The following is a 20,788-nucleotide window of genomic DNA, read 5'->3' on the forward strand; positions in this document are numbered from 1 at the left end:
AAAACAAGCTCTTTGTCATTTATTCAGATAGTAAACACCAGTCAACCCAGTACTGCTAAGTTGTTTTTCGAATTAATCCTGCCTAGACAAATCTGAAGAGAGTAATCAGTTTGATGTTTACCCTCAGTGGTTTGGACTATACTCTCTTCAATATGTTGTAACAGTTACCACAGCAAATTCATGTTTCACAGTTCACATTTCTGAAAGACACTGGCTTGACCATACAGTTCTGGGAATGTTAGCCAATATTGAAAAAAATAGGTATGTGCAGGGATCTGAACAAGTAAGTGGAAAAGTTACACATACTCTGCTAGTCTTTGAAACAGAATGTATATTACTGCTATCCTTACATCTAAGAGAAACACAATGCATACCTTTAAGACTAACACGTCCACAAAAAGCAGTGAACAAATACCAGAATCTTTTTCCTACTTTACTCAGTGACTAGACTATTAAAAAAAAAAAACCACCAAAAAACCCACATCTTCATTTCAGTCAGTATTCCAGATGCAGAACAACACCACAGAAAAGCCTCTGCTCTAAGACTTTAAATCTGATGGGCTCAAGTTCCTTGCCCACACTTGTTACCTTTTGCAACCCTGAAACTGAAATAAGCTGGAGCTTAGATAGATTTTGAATCCACTTTCCAAACCTCCTAGAATGAAACACTAATCTAACAATCACAGTTAACTGTATCTAAAGGATAAAAGAGATGGCACTTAAAAGTTCTGAAGATGATTTACCTAAAAGAAAGACAAGTTGTGAAGGAGACTGATCTAATCTGCACTTGGAATGCTTCCTAATTTATCAATCAATCATGGAATTAAGGTGAACTAAGCAGAGAATCACACTCTTCTTATAGCCCTTATTTTGGAATGTACAGGAACACCACAGAGTGCAAGAACAAAGAGAAAGATGTTAGGAGAGGCACAGCTAGAAAAAACTTCTCCCAAGTTTTTGAACTGCAATGATCTGAGAAAAGGTTAAAAAAGCTCTAGAACTTTACCTATACCACAAATCTCCTCCTTATTTCTTTTCATGCTTTAACTTTCACAAAACCAGCCCAAGAACTTCATTTTAAATAACATCATATCTTTCCTCCCCCTTGTTATTTCTCTTACATTTTAGCACATACTTCATTAGCTTTCATGTTTGGCCCAAACTACTTGCATTCTCTTGTGTGAAGCAAGGAATAAGTTTAATGACAGCTCACACACTTGTTGGGAACATGCTGCAGCCCTTCTTCTACAGAAGAAAGAAGGAAGCAGTTACCTAGTATTGTCAAAAAGGGATTACCTTAAGATTACAGGATAGCACCATATGTATTAACTGGACAGCACAAAACTTCAAAATAATGATCAGAAGAAGGTTCATACCTTTTAGGTTGTTAAAAGGCATATGCAATACAGAATACTGCTGGAATGAAATTGCAATTCTTGAAGAAGGTTGGTACAGGCAAGTGTAAGACTTGTCTGTATGCAGCAGCAGCATATGTGCACTGCTAACCCTTTAAAAGTTGCAAATTTAGAATTCTGGTTCAAGTTGAAGTAACATCTCAAAAGAATTACAATTTCTGTAGGCTTTTGCTCTAAATGTATGTACTTGTAGATCCCGTCCTTGACGATTAAGCGGCAGCTGACTTCTGAAGACTGTAGAAGGTAGGAAATCACTGAAAAAACTGTAGTTCTATTAAAAAAGAGCTTAGCAGCCAGTCTGGAGCTAACAATGAACAGCCATTTCTAAGCACATAAACCTGACTCCACAAACCTGCAGGTGTACCAACAGGACACCACTGAAGCGCATACTGCTAAGATCGTTTCCCCAGAGGTGAAGAAAAAGCATATGAATCTGTTAGCTTCTGAAGTCTAGACTGGGGGAACTTCCTCCCTGCCCCCAACCAAAACCAACCCACAAGCTATTCTGAAATGACAGCAATTATATTTGCCTAAATAAGCTTTAACCAAAATAACTGGGCAACCCCCTTGTTTCAGAAGTACTGAACCTTAGCATAGTTGAGCTATGGTTTGTAAATGAACTAAATCCAAATGGAAAGACCCATATGACAAAGCCTTTTCATTTTGAAAGAGGTGAACATTTTCAAACAACTTCTATTGGTTCTATCCACAGAACATCCATACACAGGCACAGGGACATATAGCTAGGTATAGGAATTTATGCCCATAGTGATGTTAAGATTATGAAGAGAAAATCTAAGCGGTCTACATACCACAACTAGGACAGTCTGACAGAAGCAGTAATATCAGCAGTGTTTTGTCCTGCCTCAGCTTCCAAAGAACATTTTGATGAAATGAAGCTGACCAAAGGCACTTGCAAGATAACAGAATTAGGAAAGCATCAAAAATGAGCAATGGCACAAACAAAAACTTTCAGGGATTGCTCCCACATGACCAGCTTGTCTTTCTGATACTTGTATTACCTGGCAAACAAACTTGATTTTGTCTAAAGCTCTGTCACAGAACACAACCTCTTCAAAAAAGAAGAGGGTAATATATTTAGGTGCTCCTTTTCTGATCGCTGAAAACACAACTATTTCATCACTGTGCTTCTCATAAAGCACTGGAATGACTTGCATCCTAGGCAAACTCAGACTAAGTTCTGGACTCCTTATGCAAACATCAATATACAACAGTAATAAGTCATTAAATATCAGATGCCTATTCTGTAATGGATCTATCAAGTGTCTCTTCAAGTGAGCTGCTGAAATCTTGCCAATGAAGAGATTTTGAAGTCTGCATTTAAATTTATGGTTTGTTCCTTTTACTGTTGCAGGATTGTTCAGAACAGCAATATAAGGAGTGGCATCAAAGAATATCACAAGTCTGAGAAGCAGAGGGACACAGTCACTGATATCAATAAATGACAGGGTCTTTTATAATTCGAAAGGCTGGTAAAAAAGCCTCTTTGAAGTAGGAGACTTTCACATTTAAGTCAAGAACTGCCCATGTGAATTTTTCATCTGAAGGGAGTCTAAACAACAACTTGTAGAACTATGAATTGACCTTTCTCCTATATGTGCTGGTATTGTCAACACCTAATATTTTCTTCACTAGGCACCTAAGTTAATTATTTCACTGGTATCAAGCACTGCCCCCTCCACCCTGAAAAAAAACAATCAATTCTACACAGTCTACTGTGAGTAGCATCTTATTTTACAAATTCTTAAGAGTATTGTCCCCAGGAAGGCACTGCAATCTAAGAGTAGTAAGAGTTCACTAACAGAGGTTTCCCAAACAGAAATCTACTTCCCCCAACCCCACCCAACCATGGTCCACAATTCAACTCATTTTAGATGCTACCCGTTCTTGGAGTCCACTCATTTGCAAGGCAACCATTCTGTTTTTCTAATTACTATCCATCAGCACCAAGGTAAGTAACATTACTAAATATTTATAGCTTTTCTCTAAACAATACTGTGATTAGAAGCTAGACAAGGTGCAATTACATAAATTAGTTACAACTGTGCATCAATACTTCTTCCAAAATTGCCAATAATCTTACCACCTCACTGTATCTGGGAACTTACAAAGTTTAGTACTGAAGAGTTTTTGGACTAAGCTGAGTATATGCCTTGCTTCAGTCTTCTGATTTACCTGAAATATGATATGAAAATTAAAGAAAGAAGTTGGTATCTCTCATTCAGATGTTCCAAGTAAGCATGCTTTACTTTTCAAATAAAATTAATTCTCAGAATAAGACATGAACACGTACACCAACACATTCCACAGCCTACATATACATTTAGTGCAGCAAAGGCCAGACATAAAAATTCATATTCAATATGCAAGTAACTATCAGGCATTCGTAAATCATAGAACTTGATGAAAACCTAGCCCCACTTACACAAAAGCGTCCTTTACTTCCTTTTCAATGATGCTTCAATTCTTTCAAAATTATGCTCTATTTAGATTTCTTTTTTGTTACATCTTTTCTCTCAAACTAAATTCTAATACACATTTTCTCTCACCAAAAGTACTTAAGATATTTTGCGTATCAAATTCCTTCTTATGCCTGCTCACTAAAATTAGTGGCTATGAATCTAAATAATGAAATAAAACCCCTGGACTTATTAAAAGTTGTTCCTGCATCTAAAATGAGTTAGAGCTCTCTAAACAGTTTTCTTCATGATTCTAGGCAATTTACTTCTCTGTTTTGCTGTGCTTTTTTCACTTAGGATTGAAGGTAATGCTTATTTTTTGGATGTTTTGTTGGGTTAAAGGGTTTATAGGGTTAAAGACATATTTGCAACATTATTGAGCTCACAGTTACTAGCTATTATGAGTGCAAAAATATGTTATTAAACCAAAAGGATCTGACCATTTGTTTTTCATTTTAGAATCCAGCCTTATAAAAGCACAAACATTTTAAAAAACAGACTTTGTTTTAACTATATATGTTTTAAATTACTTACTGGTTCTTCTTTAATCACCAGGCACAAGTCACCATCACTGCTACGAGTGCCAAACCCATTCAGTGAGGACCCAACCAAAAAGAGTCTACTCTCTGTAATAGAAGAATCACAGAATAAAAACTGATGTGACATATCATAGTTTAAGAGGAAGAACCACCGCAAACCTGAAGAACATTCAAACTGATATTAAGTAATCAAATTCAAAACATACGTGGAAAAATTCGCTGAATTTCTCTCTGGATTTCTGTTCTGCAGAGCTCTTTTCTGTTCAGATCACAGGTCTGTTGCTGACATGCTTGAAACAACTCCAAAACCTGCTGACTTAACTTGAGACACATATTCAAAAAGTAAAGATACAGAGAAGTGAACATTCTTTCCTGTCAGAGATGCAATTACAGGAAACACAGAAGACTGCATTAAAAAAAATCCAGCAAAGTTTTCAAATTTAAATTTGTTCAATCTGTTATGTCTATCCACAGAAAATAATTTTTGCCTCATCAGTATCTGCAGCCTTCCAGGGAATAAGCAGTAAAACACCAGAGATATCTTCTGCTGACTTTAATGTCAGTTTGCCTACCAGTAATGGGGAGAAAAAAAGATATTAAAACTGATTTAAGTTAGCTTTTCTTTTTTATCACACACAAACTATTAAAGCAGCAGTCAGTTCTCTGGTGGAAGGAGGTATTAACTGTTTCTCTTTCACAACACTGTTATATGTTATAATCAACAGGCATATTTATACTAAAAAAAAAATCTTCCGTCATGTTGGTGAAGATAAAGTATGAAGACTGATTTGCCACATGCTTTTTTTTTTTTAAATTAAAAAAGAACAAAAAACACAGTTCCATCTCCACTGTCTACCTAAAGAAGACATCCTCTTCTATATTCCAGAACAGCCAGGACAGTAACTTTTATCTCCTCCTGAAGAGAGGCAGAGGACATCTTTATAGGCCCAATACCATATTTATTCAGAATGGGCTTCTCTCACATGTTGGGGTTTTTTTTCCCCCCATCAGGATTCTCCCTGCCCCCCAATCATGTGACAAATGGACCATCCCTCCAATTTCTACTTTCTGGAGCAGATATGTAGGTTTCCTGACATTAGTATGGAAACCAAAAACACAAGCAAACACCACCCTTACGTCCCAAAAATGCTCCTAACCCAAACACACACAAGGAGGCTATATAGGATCATAGTGGCAGCTACATTTATTAATATTCCTTCTAATGACAGCTCAGCAATAGAGACCCCAGGACACTGTCAAAAAACCTTGCAGAAATTTTTGTGGTCTCCCACAGCACCACTGGATGCTGCCTACTCAGAAGGCAGATGTAAAACACAGGCACAGAAAGGTATTACCTTATCTTTGGCCACAGGAAGCGTGGTTTCTACAGGGTTTGGAAATAAAGTGTCTTGCAATGGAGGGAGATATCCAGTTAAATCTGGTACGTAACGTGCATAGAACAGTGGAGACTGAACTGATCCTGGGAAGGAGTATCTACGGTCTTCTGGTAAAGGCACTGCTTGGTTAACTACAGTTGTTTCAGAACGGTGTGACTGAAACCGCTGCCGTTTGACATCATGCGGAACATTTTGTTCACTTAGTCTCCTAAATGTAAAAAAAGAAAAAAGAGAGACAGTAATTCCTCTAGTTTGCAAACACCAACCTATGATTAGAAGACAGTTGCTAGAAAGTAAAAAAATCAGTGCTTAATTACGTGACTATTTCACTAAACGCAAGTATTCTACAGAACAAAAGGCATGCCCATCCTAGATATTAGGTGAAATAAACCTGGAATGTGAAAAGAGAACACACAACTGCAAAAGTGCAGCCACCCTTGAAGTGACTCGATGCAACTGCTTTACAAAAGTGTCTGTATTAACCAATTGAAACCTAAATTAATTCAGTTAAGCAGGACAGCTCAGAAAGCTGGTCATACTATTTTGGTGACAACATACTTTTTTTTTTTTTTTTTTAAAAGATACATACAGGCTATGTAACAGCACTTTTCTCTTAAATCAATGTAAGTGCAGTGAGAAGTTTTGAGAGTTCTCAATACCCAGTGATGAATAAAATAAATTCGGTAGTGGGGAGGGGAGAAAGAGAAACTTATCACAATAGCCATTCAAAACGTAGCATTTGTCTGTGTCTTAGATTGTACGGACAGTAAACTGTGTAAGCTGGGCAAAAAAGAAACACTGTTCATTTGACAAATCAAGCTAACAATTGTACTAAGCTACACAGGTCATAAACCTAATGTCTCATTCTCAAACACTAGTCTGTCTCTCCTCATTAAGTCATTTGTCACAGGAATTCAAATATATTTGAAGAGATATCATGATCTTACAGATAGCCCCTTGACATCTGAACTCTTCATTACAAAAAAAGTTATACTGAAAGCTGACCAGTGGTTGAATACTGTGGTCCATCCACAGTAAAGAATAGGAGAGGGCATTCATGTTTTATTTACACATCAAGTATTGCATAAAGTTAACCAGCATGGGGGTACTCACATGTTTTTTTAATTAAAAAGCATGAAATCAAATGTTCATATGCATCAATGAGTTAACTATTAATAAAACTAGTTATTTCTTGTAGTCAGAAAAGCTGGCATCAAAGTAGTTTTGGGAGCTGGAGAGACAGTACTATTAATAATAAAAATTTAACTGAAGAGACCTCAAGTCATCATTTCAGTTTTCAAGTCTGAGAGATGTTCTGATAACATTACATACCCGCAATCTTAAAGGAACTCATAATGTAACGCTAAGTCAAAACATAATGCTGTTTCAGCCTATTTTGACTGAGAAGAACTTGCATAAACTCACGTTCAGCAAAAATACCTTAAAAAGAGTCAACTCAAGATCTAAAGATTAACTAGTTGACAGCAGATCTCCTAACATGGCATAGCTTTCCATAAACCAGACTGGTCAAGAGGAAAATGTGCATGCAGCATGAAACCAGGAACTTCTTTAGTTCATGTGATAGTTATATACTCAACTATAACTTAATACCATATATTTAATTGTACTTATTTTCTCATCTGTTAACTCTGGAAGATAAATAACATACAGCAAATAGTTTTGAAGAGAGATTACATAAAGCTTCCTCCCTATCAGCTGATCCCCACAGTTATTACAAACATATATCAACTACTATTTCTGAACTGGTAAGTGATTTTTTTTCTAGAATATTAAAAGAAAATAAAATCATACATTCATCTGAAATTCCTCTTTATGTTGCAACTAAAGTAACAAAGGAAGTTATGTAAATTCAAGTAAGTTTATGCTTTTGAAAAGTGGAAGAAGTACGTTTCCATAAAATTCCTCTTGAAAAAAGAACTTACATAGGCTTGAATTTAGCACTTTGTATTTGAAAAATAAAGCATCACATAATTAAGAAAATCAGGAGAAACATCTAGTGTGTCATCAGAAAAACATCGCAATTCCCATAAAACATTGAGGGTGCAGTCTTACTCTTAACTTGACAAATTAAGAGGAAGAGAACACTCCTCTTATAGTCAAGCATACACAGAGTACAATCTATTATAGTATTAAAATAAAATACATTAAGTCACAGTTCTGCAAGGCTACAGCTGTTGGAAGAGAAAAACTACACATACTAAGTCTCTAAAATTCTCAAAAGCAGGTACATGAACGCTTTAAAGAGTCACGACACGGCCTGTTTCATCAAAACCCATTTTATTTGGTATTCTTGCAATTCCTAACAAAATTCAAGTTGCACAAGCAATTGATACTAGACAAGCTTCACCATGGGTACATTACAACCAGAATTAATTACACATTCACAAAGAACTTACTTTCTTCCTCGGAATGACGTGAGGGCATCAGACGTCTGTACTGGACTGCCATTTCTGTAAGCCATTGGCTGCGGTGTAACAACTGGAATAGTTGCAAGGTTCCCACTCAAAAGAGCCCTGGAAAGACTACAGTCCGTAACTGTTACTCATATGATAACTAAGATGCTTTTTATGGGTTGATAGTTTTTCTTAAGTGAATATGAAACTCAGCAAGTCCCATCATTTTTTTTTTTTTTTTTAGAAGAAATATATCTGCCTTTTCTATCCAAAATGAAGAGCTATTTTAGCATATGTTTTTAACTGGAAAAAATAGAAGATGGTCATTCTTCACAGCACATGTGTAAGAAGAGGTTAGCAAACAAATTAATTTAAGGTACTGTTAAATTTAAGAGCCTAAAAAACACTATGGTGTCTTCAAATCTAGCCCCAAGAATAAATGTTTCTTCCCCTTCTCATATCCTCCCTGTTTTCCCCAGTAAACAAATACAGTTGAAGATCTTTAAAACTGAACTGTGGATTATTAACTCTAATCAGTGCAACAGCATCTTATGCATTATGCACAATGCATGAGAGCATTAAAACTTGCAGGTCACCAACGGAAATGATACAGCTCTGTTTTACACGTGACACCTTGCTATTTTTTTCAAGTTTAATGCAGTTTAATATTAAAACCAATGAAGAATATCCTCCATAAACAGACATACTTCTCTCAAAAGACTGTTAACTCTCTTTTCAACCCAATCTCCACTATCAAATCTTACTGTACTTACACTGCATTCTGAAAATTAAACTGAGCATCAATAACTTGCTGGTGAGAGAGAAGAGTAGGTGGCATATTTAGAGGAACTTTATTGAAGAAATTACTCTGTTGTTGACGTTTTGGAGGGAAGGGTGGACGACCCAAGCTGGAGGAATTTGGGAACATGCTCTTTTCTACTTGAAGTGAACATATATCCTTTTACCTACATTAAAAAAAAAAAAAAAATCTGAATTAGGCAACAAGAAATACTAGCTACCTTTTAAACTCTTGGTTTACAAATTCAAATAATCCAGAATATATTTCCAGAAATTGCTTAAAAGAATTGTGATTGTGGACTAGTTTTATCTCCTTTCTGGACAAGACACTAACTAAAAATACTATATACTCTTAAGTTTCACAATTACTACTTACTTTATTTATGTTTAAAAGTGAATTTTTATTTGCTCCCCTCAATTTTAATTTTAGAAAAATTATATGATACAAGATAAGAGTTTTCATCTCAAGGAAAAGCAACATATTACAGTGGAATATGCTTCTTATTTCAAACATTCCACAATGAGCTTCACAATATATGGGAAGAAACACTTCATAAGAACATGAAGATGCATGTTCTGATCATGAACTATAAGCAAAATTCATTTTTTCATGACACGATAAGCAAAGCAGCAGCCAAATGATGACAGCAACTGGCAAGTAATCTATTCATACTTTAAGAACATAATCTATATGGCATTATTCTATGTTTTTATTTACTGAATGCATTCTGTGATAGAAAAATGTGGGTTTACTACCTTTTAAATTGATTCTGGCACGACTGACTGCTGTTTGATCTTGCATCATTATATGCATTACAGACTAGCAGAAAGGTTGGATGAAAAAGAAAATCTTTGCCTCTACAGTACGTTAAACTACGAATTGCATCCATTCTGCAAATTTTACCTTAAGCTCAACTTATATGTTGGAAACAATGAAAGTTCAGACTTCCCACTAGAAAAGCTGTATCAGAAGATTTTTAAAACCAGTTATCAGTACTGTACATATCTCTCAGCTGCAGTGGAAACCTGACATTATTTTCAAGTTTCTTCATTTTTTACTTCAGACTTAAATAAGAATCCTGCAAACAGAGAAGATGTGTCACTGACACACGCAGTGACTGATGTACGTGATTGAGCTCAATACTCTGCATATGAGTATTTATCCAATTAGCGCGATACAGGGATTCAAATACAAGAGGAAGTAGTTTTTTCAAACAACTTTTAACTGGAACATTCAGGAGTCATAAAAGCAACGGCAGTATTTCCCTAATTATTACATAAAAACCTTTTTATCAACCCAAAGCTTCTGTAACACAACTGGAAAAAATGCTGATAGATCCATGCCCCAGCATGGAAATCCTATCAGCACACAGTAGTCCAACTTTGGAATAAAATTAAAGTATCACTCTTGGGTTCTCTCAATTACAAACTCAAAAAAAAAAAAAATTGTATTAACAGTTACATTAATAGGCATTCTCTCATACACTGAAATAAAATCAGTTATTCCAAACTTTACTGTAATAAGGTCTCACTCTTACCACAGCCTTGAAGCCGCCTTTTACCTACCACTATGACTTGTTATCATGTTTATTTGCTCAGGTTTGACGTCATTCCTTACTGCCTGTGATGACAGCTCACACTAGTGAAAATCCAGTACTACCTACATGGACACAGCTGTACTAGCTCCAAGAAAAAGCTCAAGATTCACGCTCACAGTTTTTTCCTCCTTTTTTTTTTTTTTTTTGGGGGGGGGAGGGAGGTAGGAATGGGAATATTATGTATTAGTGAAAGTCATTTTGGGATGTTTACGTTTAATTTTGCTGAAGACACAAAACTGAAATGCATGACAAGAAAGTCACCTGCCATTTACGTTTAAGCTGAAAGATATTTATATACAGTCTAAACTTTTCCATTTCTAGTACAGACAGGCAATGTAACAACTGTTAGGACCCCTCATTCCTCTCTAAGCAGCCCAGTCCCTCTCGGCATCACACACAGCATACATAAGCAGTTCATGGATATAATTCACCACTAACAGATGTGTGTCAGAATTCAAGACTGAGCTGCAAAAGTAACGAGCTGCAAAAGTAACGCGTTCTTTTTAGTCTAAGTTGTAAACACCAGAAAGAACAGCAACGAAGGAGTTGCCTTCCCAAAACCAAAACAGTGTAGCAACACTGCTGTTTCACAGAAACACCGCAGCATTCACCGTGACTTTCAGTAGCGATTACTGTGGCGGAACTGCCAGGCTCTCCAAAAAAGTTTCATAATCGTTCCAATTCAGGTACACCTGTCCCAGCGGGCACCTCTTCCAAACAAGCGTGTACTTTTGGGGGAACCACACCAGGAAACGCCGCTGGGCTTCCCGTGCGGGCCAGCCCAAGCGCACGCGCCGCTCCCCCGGCGGCCGGAGCCCCGCCACCCCCCCGCCTCAGCGCCCGGCGGCCCAGCGGGAGGCGGCCGGAGCCACCCCCCACCCCCCCGGCCCCGCTCCCCGCCCCCGCCCCCCCCCCCCGGCGCCTCTCCCCACAGCAAGAGGGGACGCCCGCACCCCGCCGAGAGACTCACGCCGGGCCTGACCGGAGGCGGGCGGGGCAGGCCCGCGGGCGGCACCGAGCGGCCCCCTCGCCCGCAGCCTACCCGGACGCGGAGAAGAGCCCCTCCCGCCGAGCGCTGCCCTCTCACCCGCACGCAGCGACGCCGACCGGAAGCGGCCGCTCCGCCCGCCTCGGCGCCTCCCCCTGGCGGCGCGGCGGGGCGCATGCGCGGGGGCGGCCCCCGCTGCGGTGGGGCCGCGGGGGCGGGGGCCGGGGCCGGGGCCGGGGCCGCTACCGCTACCGGCGGGCGGGCAGGGCGGTCGCCTCACACGCAGGCCGGCGGCGGGCAGGCCTGGGGCCGGGGCAGCCGGCCGCCGAGGTGCTGCGGGGCGGGGGGGGCAGCGGTGGTTGGCGGCCTCCGGCCGCCCCGTTCCTGCGCAGCTCTGTCAGGCCTCGGAGGGAGCGGCTCCGTCCTTGCGCGGGGGCTGCGGCGGCGTCACGGCCCTGTAAAGGCGGAGAGCGACAGCCCGGGCTGGCGGCCTGTCTCGGCTCCGTCGACAGCTGCCGTGAGTCGCAAGCGGCTGCTCTGACGACGGTCTGACGGCCTTTCTGTGCTGGCGGACAACAGAAGGCCGAGGTTACAGCTCGCGCTGCTCCGCTGACGGCCGGTTCTGGCTAAGGCCAAAAGATAAGAAATGACAGTGCGGGCCTTCTGCTTCTTACCGTTACTGACTGACTGTAATTGAACTGCTGTTCAGAAGTGTGTTGTAAAGATAGTATTTGAATAAGTAAGTTAGGATTTGGCCACCAGAGGTTGTAGGTATGCCAGGATAAATCCAAAGTCAAGAACAGGGTAAATGGCTTGCACACTGAAGGATCAAGAGTTCAGACGGTATGAGCCGAATCAAGATTTGATTCCTTCCTCTGGAGGAGGATGATTACCGCAAGTGAGCTCTTGGCATTGAGTATGTACCGAAACAGTGAGTTTGCACACACACAGAGACACTGTTGAGTTGAGGGCTTGCTCGGCTGAGAGCTTCTTGCTTGAGGGCTTGCTCAGCTGAGAGCGGGCCACCGCGGGAGTTGTCGTGGCTTAAGGCTCTGGCCACTCATAGGTAGGCTTTAATGGATAAGAAAGAGACAAAGTGCAGGGGCCCAGGTGAAGTGGGGCTGCAAATGAACTGGCAAAGGAAAGTTTAGGCTGCAGAAAGAATCCTTCCCTCAAGACTTCTTTATCTTGGCCGTGGCTTGGGGTCCTTGTATGAGGGTCATCCCATGGCTATTTATGAGAGACATACCCCAGTGGCATATGTGGAGTGAAGCTGCAAAGGAAAATTTAGCCACAAAGACATTTCCCTTAATAATTTTTTATTTTGGCCTTTTTTTTTTTTTTTTTGAGGTCTTTGGGTAAGGTTCAGCACATGCCTTGGGTTAAGGCTAGGGTTTGAGTTCAGTGAGAGACAAAGCCTAGGGATCTAGGTGGAGTGGGACTGCAAAGAAGCTGCCAAGGGAAGGTTTGGGCTGCAGAACGTGGCTTCTGGGCAATTTTAGGGCTAGAAGAGAGAGAGTTCCTAGGGATCTAGTTGTGGTAGATCTGCAAAGGGGGACAGTTTGGTCTGCAGAAGAATTACCCACAAAGACTTTTGTCAGGGCAATGTTTGCGTTTACGTGGGGTTAAGGCCCTGGGCACATTCAGGGTGAGGAGAGAGACAGTTCCTAGGGGTCTAGCTGGAGTGGGGCTGCTGAGGGAAGGTCGGGGCTGCAGAAGGAATTCTCTCGGGCCTTTTTTATCTGGGCCACGTTTGGGGCTGTCCGGTGTTAAAGCTCTATGCACAGAAGTGCATAAGGTTCAAAGCATTAAGGTTCAAAGAGAGACAAAGCCCAGGGATCTAGATGAAGCGGGACTGCAGACAGGCTGCCAAGGGAAGATGTGGGCTGCCAAACCAGTTCTCTCCCGAGAACTCTTTTCATCTATGCCACAGGTTGGGTTTTCTGGACCTAAGGGCTACCTGGCCACTTTTGGGGTTAGAATTAGAAGAGAGACAAAGCTGAAGGGTGCTGTTGTGGTGGGGCTGCACTACAGGCTATGAAGGGCAAGTTTGTGTATCACAAAGAATTCTCCCCTGAGAACTTTTCCATCTTGCCATGGTGTGTGGGGTCTTTGGCTAAGGTCAGCCCAGTTAAGAGTAGGCGTAGGGTAAAGGGTATGGTTTATAAATGTTACAAAGTCCTGGTGTGAGTTGTCTGGGGGGGTGAGTGTCGATACGGATTTGAAATGCGAAGTTTTGGGATGAAGAGAGTTCTTCCCTGTGAAGGAATTCAGTCCTGAGAGATCTTAAACAGAGCACGAATAGTACAGTAGATATTTAGTTTCATGAGAGTCTTACCAGTGTCCAGTTATACAGGACTTGGATTTTCATCTGGAACTGAGCCCTCTTTATATGCTATTTGTTTGGAATCAAAACTTAACTTTCCAGTTTCTGCTCAAGGCAGAAACTTTGTGTCTTAAGTGTTAAAGTCAGTGATATGACTCTTGATAGCTGGAGTTCCCCATTTGGCCCATTCAGACCATGTTCTCCAGACCATTTGACCACTCTTCTCACCCTTATCTATCCATTAACCAATAACATCATTCTTCAAAGTTTCTCACATTTGCCACGGGGCCTTCAATAAATATAACGTGATACAGTCAATACACCTGGTAACAGGCAGTGTTTATAGCAGTGTATTAAGCATCAACATTTTCTGTACAGTAAACAGGAAAAAGAAAAGATACAGAAATGCACTTACCCAATTAAAGTAACTTGTGTTGCTGTGTTTTTCGTCATCTCCTTTTCCTCCACTCCTTTGCACAAGGCACACTGATATTTTGTGTTTGCCTTAATCTAGATACTAAATCTAACCATTTTTTTTGGCACAGACTGTTCACTCTAAAGGATTTTTCCCCATGTCATACCTGCATCCACTTGTCAAAATAGCTACACATTTCAGTGAGGCACCTGAAATAACCTGACGTTTTACAAATCGCCAACAGTTTTCTGAGACAACTCTGTGAGACAACATGCTGAGAGATGTTCTATTTTTTCCAATATGTGCCTTCTTACTTCCTGACCCTGACTGTGATCTCAGAAAGTTAACAGGTTAGATGCTGTTCTGTCAGAAAAGACGTAGCAAGCCTTACTTCTGGTTTTAGTCATTAAAGCAAAGAACCAGACAGCTGGTCAAGAGGTACTCAGCTGAACAACTGTACAATAAGGAATTTGAGAACTAGCACTAGAAATTCCACCAGATCCCCCAAAGTAGAATAGGATTAGGACTGGTCTTGTGTTTCTGCCTCCAAAGAGAAATATTGCTTCAGAGTAAAAATGGTGGTTTTATTGTAGCAGAACAGTTTGTAAAGCTAATTTGTTGGAACAACAACAAAGAAACTGAATGACCAATGAAGGAAATTTATGATCTATAATAGAAGCAGAGGCCAAATTCACCCTCTAGAAACTATAAACAATATTTAGTTCTGATGGATAGAAAAAGGGAGTGGTTTCCAGAAGTCATTAGCAAAGAGGTCTCTGGTAAACCAGCTGCAATCTCTCTCATAGAATGGAAACAATTATGCAACATTAAAGTTCCTGTTTGGTGCTATTTGTAATCTGAAACTTCTGGAGTGGAAGTGCTCCAGGTATAGTTGCTGTCTGAAGGTAAATAATGCGGGAAAGTTTAGTCAAAGCAGTTCAACATTCAATAGTTCAAAGAGAAAAAAAATGAAGGAAAAAGACCTATTCCTCTGTGGAAACCTTTGTCTAATTTTGAAAAGTCTATAGGCTCTTTTCTCTATCTCTTGGCACCAGACAAGGCCTATGGGAACCGAGACAGGTGTATGTTTAGAATGTGCTTTACCATAGCAAAAAAAACCCCATGAAAGCGTTTGATACTGTTTTTAAAAGTGTTACCTGATTAAGGGTGATTAAAAGCATGTGCTCATTCTTTCCCTACTGGGAAATTACTCAACTTAGTTGAAATTTTTTTTCAGTTTCACCAGCTGTAATATATGATCATTTATGATGTTATTAGTCTCCAGGACCAGCTCTGAAATAATGAAACTTGTATCAGTACAGTGCTTCATTTTAAGTATGCCATTTTCATATTTTGTACTGAGACCAAACATGGCAAGTATATTAAAATAAGAAATGTAATGCCAATGAAATAAATGCAGCTATACCAGGGATTAATATGGTGCAGAATCCATAGTGAAGACTGCAGCTTTTTAATCATGATACCCACATGATATGCTTTGCAGTTTGTTTAGAAATCAGGATATTCTGGGACTGAAGCCAAACCAGAGACTTAGCTCTGAAATAAATTTTATGTGCCAGGCAAAAAGAAGCTTTCCTCAGGAAAATAATACAAGATTTTAATAACAATACAAAGAACTTAAATTAGATGTACATTAAGAAACAGTATTAAAAAGGCACAAAACAATTGCTGAAGGTTGGCAGGTGTTCATGTAAATATCCACCACATTAAAAGCAAGACTGAAAAGTTTAGCAAGTAAATACTGAAGGAAAAATTAATAATTTTCTTAATTAAACAAAAGCAGTATTTTCTCCCCACAGCATCCTAGTTCTGATGTTAATGTTCAGCCAGGTTCAATGATGTTTGTATATGTCTTTATATGCTTTCTTTAGTACTTTTTAAGTGAGAGATCAATTGATATATTTATTAAATATAGTATATATTAAATGTAATTAGTGTATCATAGGCATTAATATGAAAATGTTAAGTAACTATGCAGACATGTATGCTGTATCTATGAATTCCAACTTAAAATTATAAAATACAGATTTTATAAATCTGCTGTGCCAATTTATAGCAAAACAGATATTTACAGTTATCTTTATTTGGGATGATCTAAACCCATGTCTATATATGAATGATACCTGTATCTTTTTGAGATGAGTTGTTTGTGCTACGCCATTTTAGATTACTTTTGGAAAAGACACTATTTGGTTTTGGTGAGAATGAAGGCTGTTGTGATAAATGGTTAATGCTGTGCACTGGTTAGATTGATGAGTATATTTGCTAGTAATTTCATTATTTCAGTACTTTGGTTTTGTAAATTTTGTAATTAAACTCATTTAAATACAACTTTTTAAAAGGAAAGTCTAAGTTCTGGGTTTTCCTAAATTTTAGTATTTTCTCTTTTGTGTGAATAATGACAAGTTTTAAAATAAACAAACAGGGTCATGAATTTTGATTGAAAACAGTGGATGATGCCAATTAATTCTGCACAACTCTACAAAATTGTCTTTTTCACTTGGTTTTGTTTTAATCCATTGTACTCTTGGGAGGATGTTCGTGTTCCCCAAGTCCTAAACTAGTCAGTAAAGTTTTTGAGGGGTTTGTCTGATAAGTCAGTTCCTGAGGGTTAGGTATTTAAGAGGGAATTTGGTTATTGTTACAAAGGTCTAGTAGGTATTTCACCGTGGCCTGGTTTTTATCAGTGGCTGAGAAAAAACTATTTGGGTTAATGGATCTGGAGGCAATACCTACTCATTAACTTTACTTTGTGCATATATTAACATCCCCAACCTGGGAGACAGACAGATGCAAACTTTTTTCTCTCTTGAACCAAGCATTTTATAGAGACAGTAAGTATTACATCTATTTTATACTTGACTTTACTAAATTAAGCATGCACTTCGAAGTTATGAGGTCTCTACGAGTATATTGAGATTTGAACAAGTTGGGAATCTGAACACCCAGTTTATTTGATTCAGGAGTTTTCCCATGTTTAAGAAGTAAATTTTGTCAGTTGGATGTAAATGACGGAAAAAAACTTTATGTAGTGGCTTTGCTGGCAAAGATGTGTGCCCATCGACTAAGAAATTCCTTAATCTTATCCCCCCCGAGCAGATTATTAAAGATATTACTCTTCTGGGTATTACAAGTCTCCTTATGCAAAAGCTATTGTAAAGTTTGCCAAATTTCAAAAACATTTGGCAGAATGAGGAGCATTTTCATATACCATAAAAACCGAAGTAAAATGTACTAGCGTTTAAGAGTTTTTACTCAAGAAATCAGGATATTTTAACAGGTTTAAAGATTACCTTAAATTTTACAATATGTGTAAATGCATTTTCTTCAGGGCTTTTCTAGGAAGCCTTACAGTAGGAATAACTAAAAACATAGTTTTTACTTAGTGTTTAAGTAAAGCAGCCTATAAAGAGTTGGACCTATGTACTTTGGCTCTGATAAACCCAGGTCACTCTCTCTCACGTTACTAGCATTTATATTACTAGTAAGCTATGAAAGTGACTTTCATTTTAAGATGCATGCAGCCAAGAGATGGACACATATCTGTGTGTCCATACACACTCTTGCTGAAGTCAGTTACAGAAGTCTAATCAAAAGTTACAGGTTCAAAATTGGAACAATTCTGTCTAATGCATCAGTAATCCACAATGTTGCTTTTATTCACAACCAGCATTTTTCCAGGTGCGCTTGGAGTATGTTCTTTAATGAGTTGTAATTAAAATAAAGTAATTTTTCCCATTTTACATTTGCAGGCATGTTCCTTCTTGCCTTCAGTTTTAATCTGGCATTTTTCAGGCCAGATAGTTTTTCAGCCAGTGTCATAGAGGAAATGAAACAGGGGTCCAAAGGGAAGCTGCCAGCACCTTATCTATGAAGAGGCTACCACATATCTGTAATACATTACAGCAGCCTGGGGCAAGTTCAGGCTTCGTTGTGAGCTATGTATTAGTACGGTTTCTTCTGAATAATTTATAATGTTGCTGTGCAAACTGGGTTAGTATTAGGAGTCCTAGAAATGTCAGGTTTCAGAATAATTCTTCTACTGGTAGAAGTATTCAGTGTGAAATACTGTATTAAACGCACACTGAAGCTGAGCTTTTGAAATCGCAAAAGGCAGGAAATGCAGAGTTAAGGTTGCCGTGGAAACCTTAACTCTACACCTCTAGGTAGGTAGTATGCTATGCTTTTAATTACTTCCTCTTTATACAACTCTATATAGGTGTTCTCCATTTATTATGTGAATTCTAATTATATTGAATGCTATTTATAATACATATTAATTGCACTGGCCACTCACCAAACGTTAGAAATCAGGCATTAGCTGTGGCTGACTGTATCTTGCACTCTAATATTAAGGTGACTGTATGATGTGTATCTAGAAGAGAATATTATGGCTGATGTATTGGCCAAGGTATTAAAAAGTGTTTTTTCTGAGTTAGAATTGCACAATATGGCCATCACATTATATAGAATATCATCACAAGAAGAGCAAAATCTTAGAAAACACAATTTGCAGGAGGTAAACTGAAAATGGTACTTCATGAAAGTCTAACCACAATGATGATATGCTTCTTCAGCAAAGCATGAAAACACAGCATTAGTGCTTTGCAAATGTACATTGTTTCCTCCAGTACTTCATCTTGTACTTCACAGGACACAGCTCTTGCTCCTTCTCCTCCAATTTGCTTCCCAACAGCTTGGTGAGCAGTATGAAGACTTGGCAAAGTTTGCATTAGGCTACAACCCTGAAAACTGGCTGGTCCAATTCAGAATTCCTGTATCTGCCTGCTAAAGGGGCAGGTTTATATGAAGTTTTGTCGTCTTTTAATTAGGCATTGGCTTGACTGATATGCAAGCAATGCCTGGATGCTGAACATAGGAACCTCAAGTCAAGAGACCTGGCAGCAAGCTAACATCTTTAGTGTACTATCTTGAAAGGTGGTGTATGGTACATTGCTGAGAAAAAGTCCTCTGTCTATGACAGCCATTCATATGCTGTCTGGGAGAATCTGTATAAGCAGAAGGCGTGCTTGCAACTAAAGTTTCCAGTATGTTCATAGAAGTTTGGAAGAGTGTAATCAAAATTGTATAAATAAAAAGATGCACTGTGAGAAGGATGTGAAAATCCGTGTAATGAATTTTGTTTTCTCAAACTGCTGGTATTGCTTTTGGCAGCACTGTTTGGGTGATTGTAAATACATTTCTAGAATGTATGAATATTACAAGAGGTGAGCATGATGTTCAGGTAAAGTAAAATCTTTATATATACAGTTTTCATTGGCAACTACTTCCTAGAAAGCCAGAAAATAGGCTTTAAATGTGAAAGAGAGCATCTCGCTGCAGGGGTGGCCTCTGTGAGGAGAGGCTGGGGCTGCCCTGGGCTGGACACGGCCGTCCCGGACGGCTCCATCCGGCTCCGAGGGACACAGCCCGGAGCACAGCTGAGCCCATCGGAGAAGCCAGAAGCCGTGGCGCCTGTGCCAGGAGGTGTTTAGGGAAGGGCACGAGGCTGCCCTGCCTGCGAGAGTGTGTGTGGTGGGGGGCAGTCAGCGCCTTTCAGAAAAGGGTTTGCTCAGCTGCAGAACCACAGGAACTGGAATGCTCTAATGCGAGGTCACTGCACATGGGCATGGCCTGTGAGGAGCGGCTAAGGACTCTGGGCTTGCCTAGTTTGGAGAAAAGGAGGCTGAGGGGCAGCCTCATTGCTCTCCACAGCTTCCTGAGGAGGGGAAGTGGAGAGGGAGGTGCTGAGCTCTTCTCCCTGGGATCCAGTGATAGGACGCGTGGGAATGGCTCAAAGTTGTGCCGGGGGAGGTTTAGACTGGAGATGAGGAAGCATTTCTCCACCGAGGGGGTGGTCAAAGACTGGAACGGGCTTGCTAGAGAGGTGGTCGATGCCCCAAGCCTGCCAGTATTTGAGAGGCATTCGGACAACGCCCTTAACAACACGCTGTCACTTCTGGTCAGCCCTGAAGTGGTCAGGTAGCTGTGTTGCCTTTAAGTAGTAGATCTTGTTATACTAATGAAATATAGTCCCATGCCTTTAAGTAGTAGATCTGGTTTTACTAATGAAATATATGCCTTGAGTAGCAGTGAATTACTGCATATTTTGCTACATTGATAAAATGTAAGAAGGAAGGGAGGATGGCTAAACGGCTGGTTGCTGACCTTCAAAGATAAGGGGATGGTAAAACAAATGGGTATGCACAAAATAGGAGGAACTGGGTAAGAGGTAATTCGGGCAGGGGGAGATCGCGACCACCGACCCGATTAAGGACTGAAGCAAGTACCCCCCCAACTCCTCCTGCGCAAGCGCAGTGAATTAAAAAGACACTATGGCTTTAAAGACTATGCGAGTAAACTGTTAACCAATGAAGATGAGCGCATGAAGACAAGT

General features: G+C 39.7%; 1 protein-coding gene across 6 annotated transcripts in view; it reads right to left on the reverse strand.

Moving 5' to 3' along the window:
• TENT2 (terminal nucleotidyltransferase 2) overlaps nt 1-11,648 on the reverse strand; it is a 51,173-nt gene extending 39,525 nt beyond the window's left edge. For 5 of the 6 annotated variants that reach the window (XM_075725858.1, XM_075725859.1, XM_075725855.1 and 2 more), the window contains exons 1-7: nt 11,612-11,648; nt 9,019-9,210; nt 8,249-8,374; nt 5,790-6,039; nt 4,641-4,755; nt 4,430-4,521; nt 3,545-3,611 (exon numbers count right to left, since the gene is read on the reverse strand). In XM_075725858.1, coding sequence (XP_075581973.1) covers nt 3,545-3,611; nt 4,430-4,521; nt 4,641-4,755; nt 5,790-6,039; nt 8,249-8,374; nt 9,019-9,173 — 805 coding nt within the window. In that variant the 5' untranslated portion in view covers nt 9,174-9,210; nt 11,612-11,648. The remainder of the gene's footprint in view (nt 1-3,544; nt 3,612-4,429; nt 4,522-4,640; nt 4,756-5,789; nt 6,040-8,248; nt 8,375-9,018; nt 9,211-11,611) is intronic. The other variant, XM_075725857.1, reaches the window with a different exon arrangement.
• Between the last annotated feature and the right edge of the window lie 9,140 nt (nt 11,649-20,788).

This window comes from Pelecanus crispus, chromosome Z, assembly GCF_030463565.1.
Source record: "Pelecanus crispus isolate bPelCri1 chromosome Z, bPelCri1.pri, whole genome shotgun sequence".
NCBI lineage: Eukaryota > Metazoa > Chordata > Aves > Pelecaniformes > Pelecanidae > Pelecanus > Pelecanus crispus.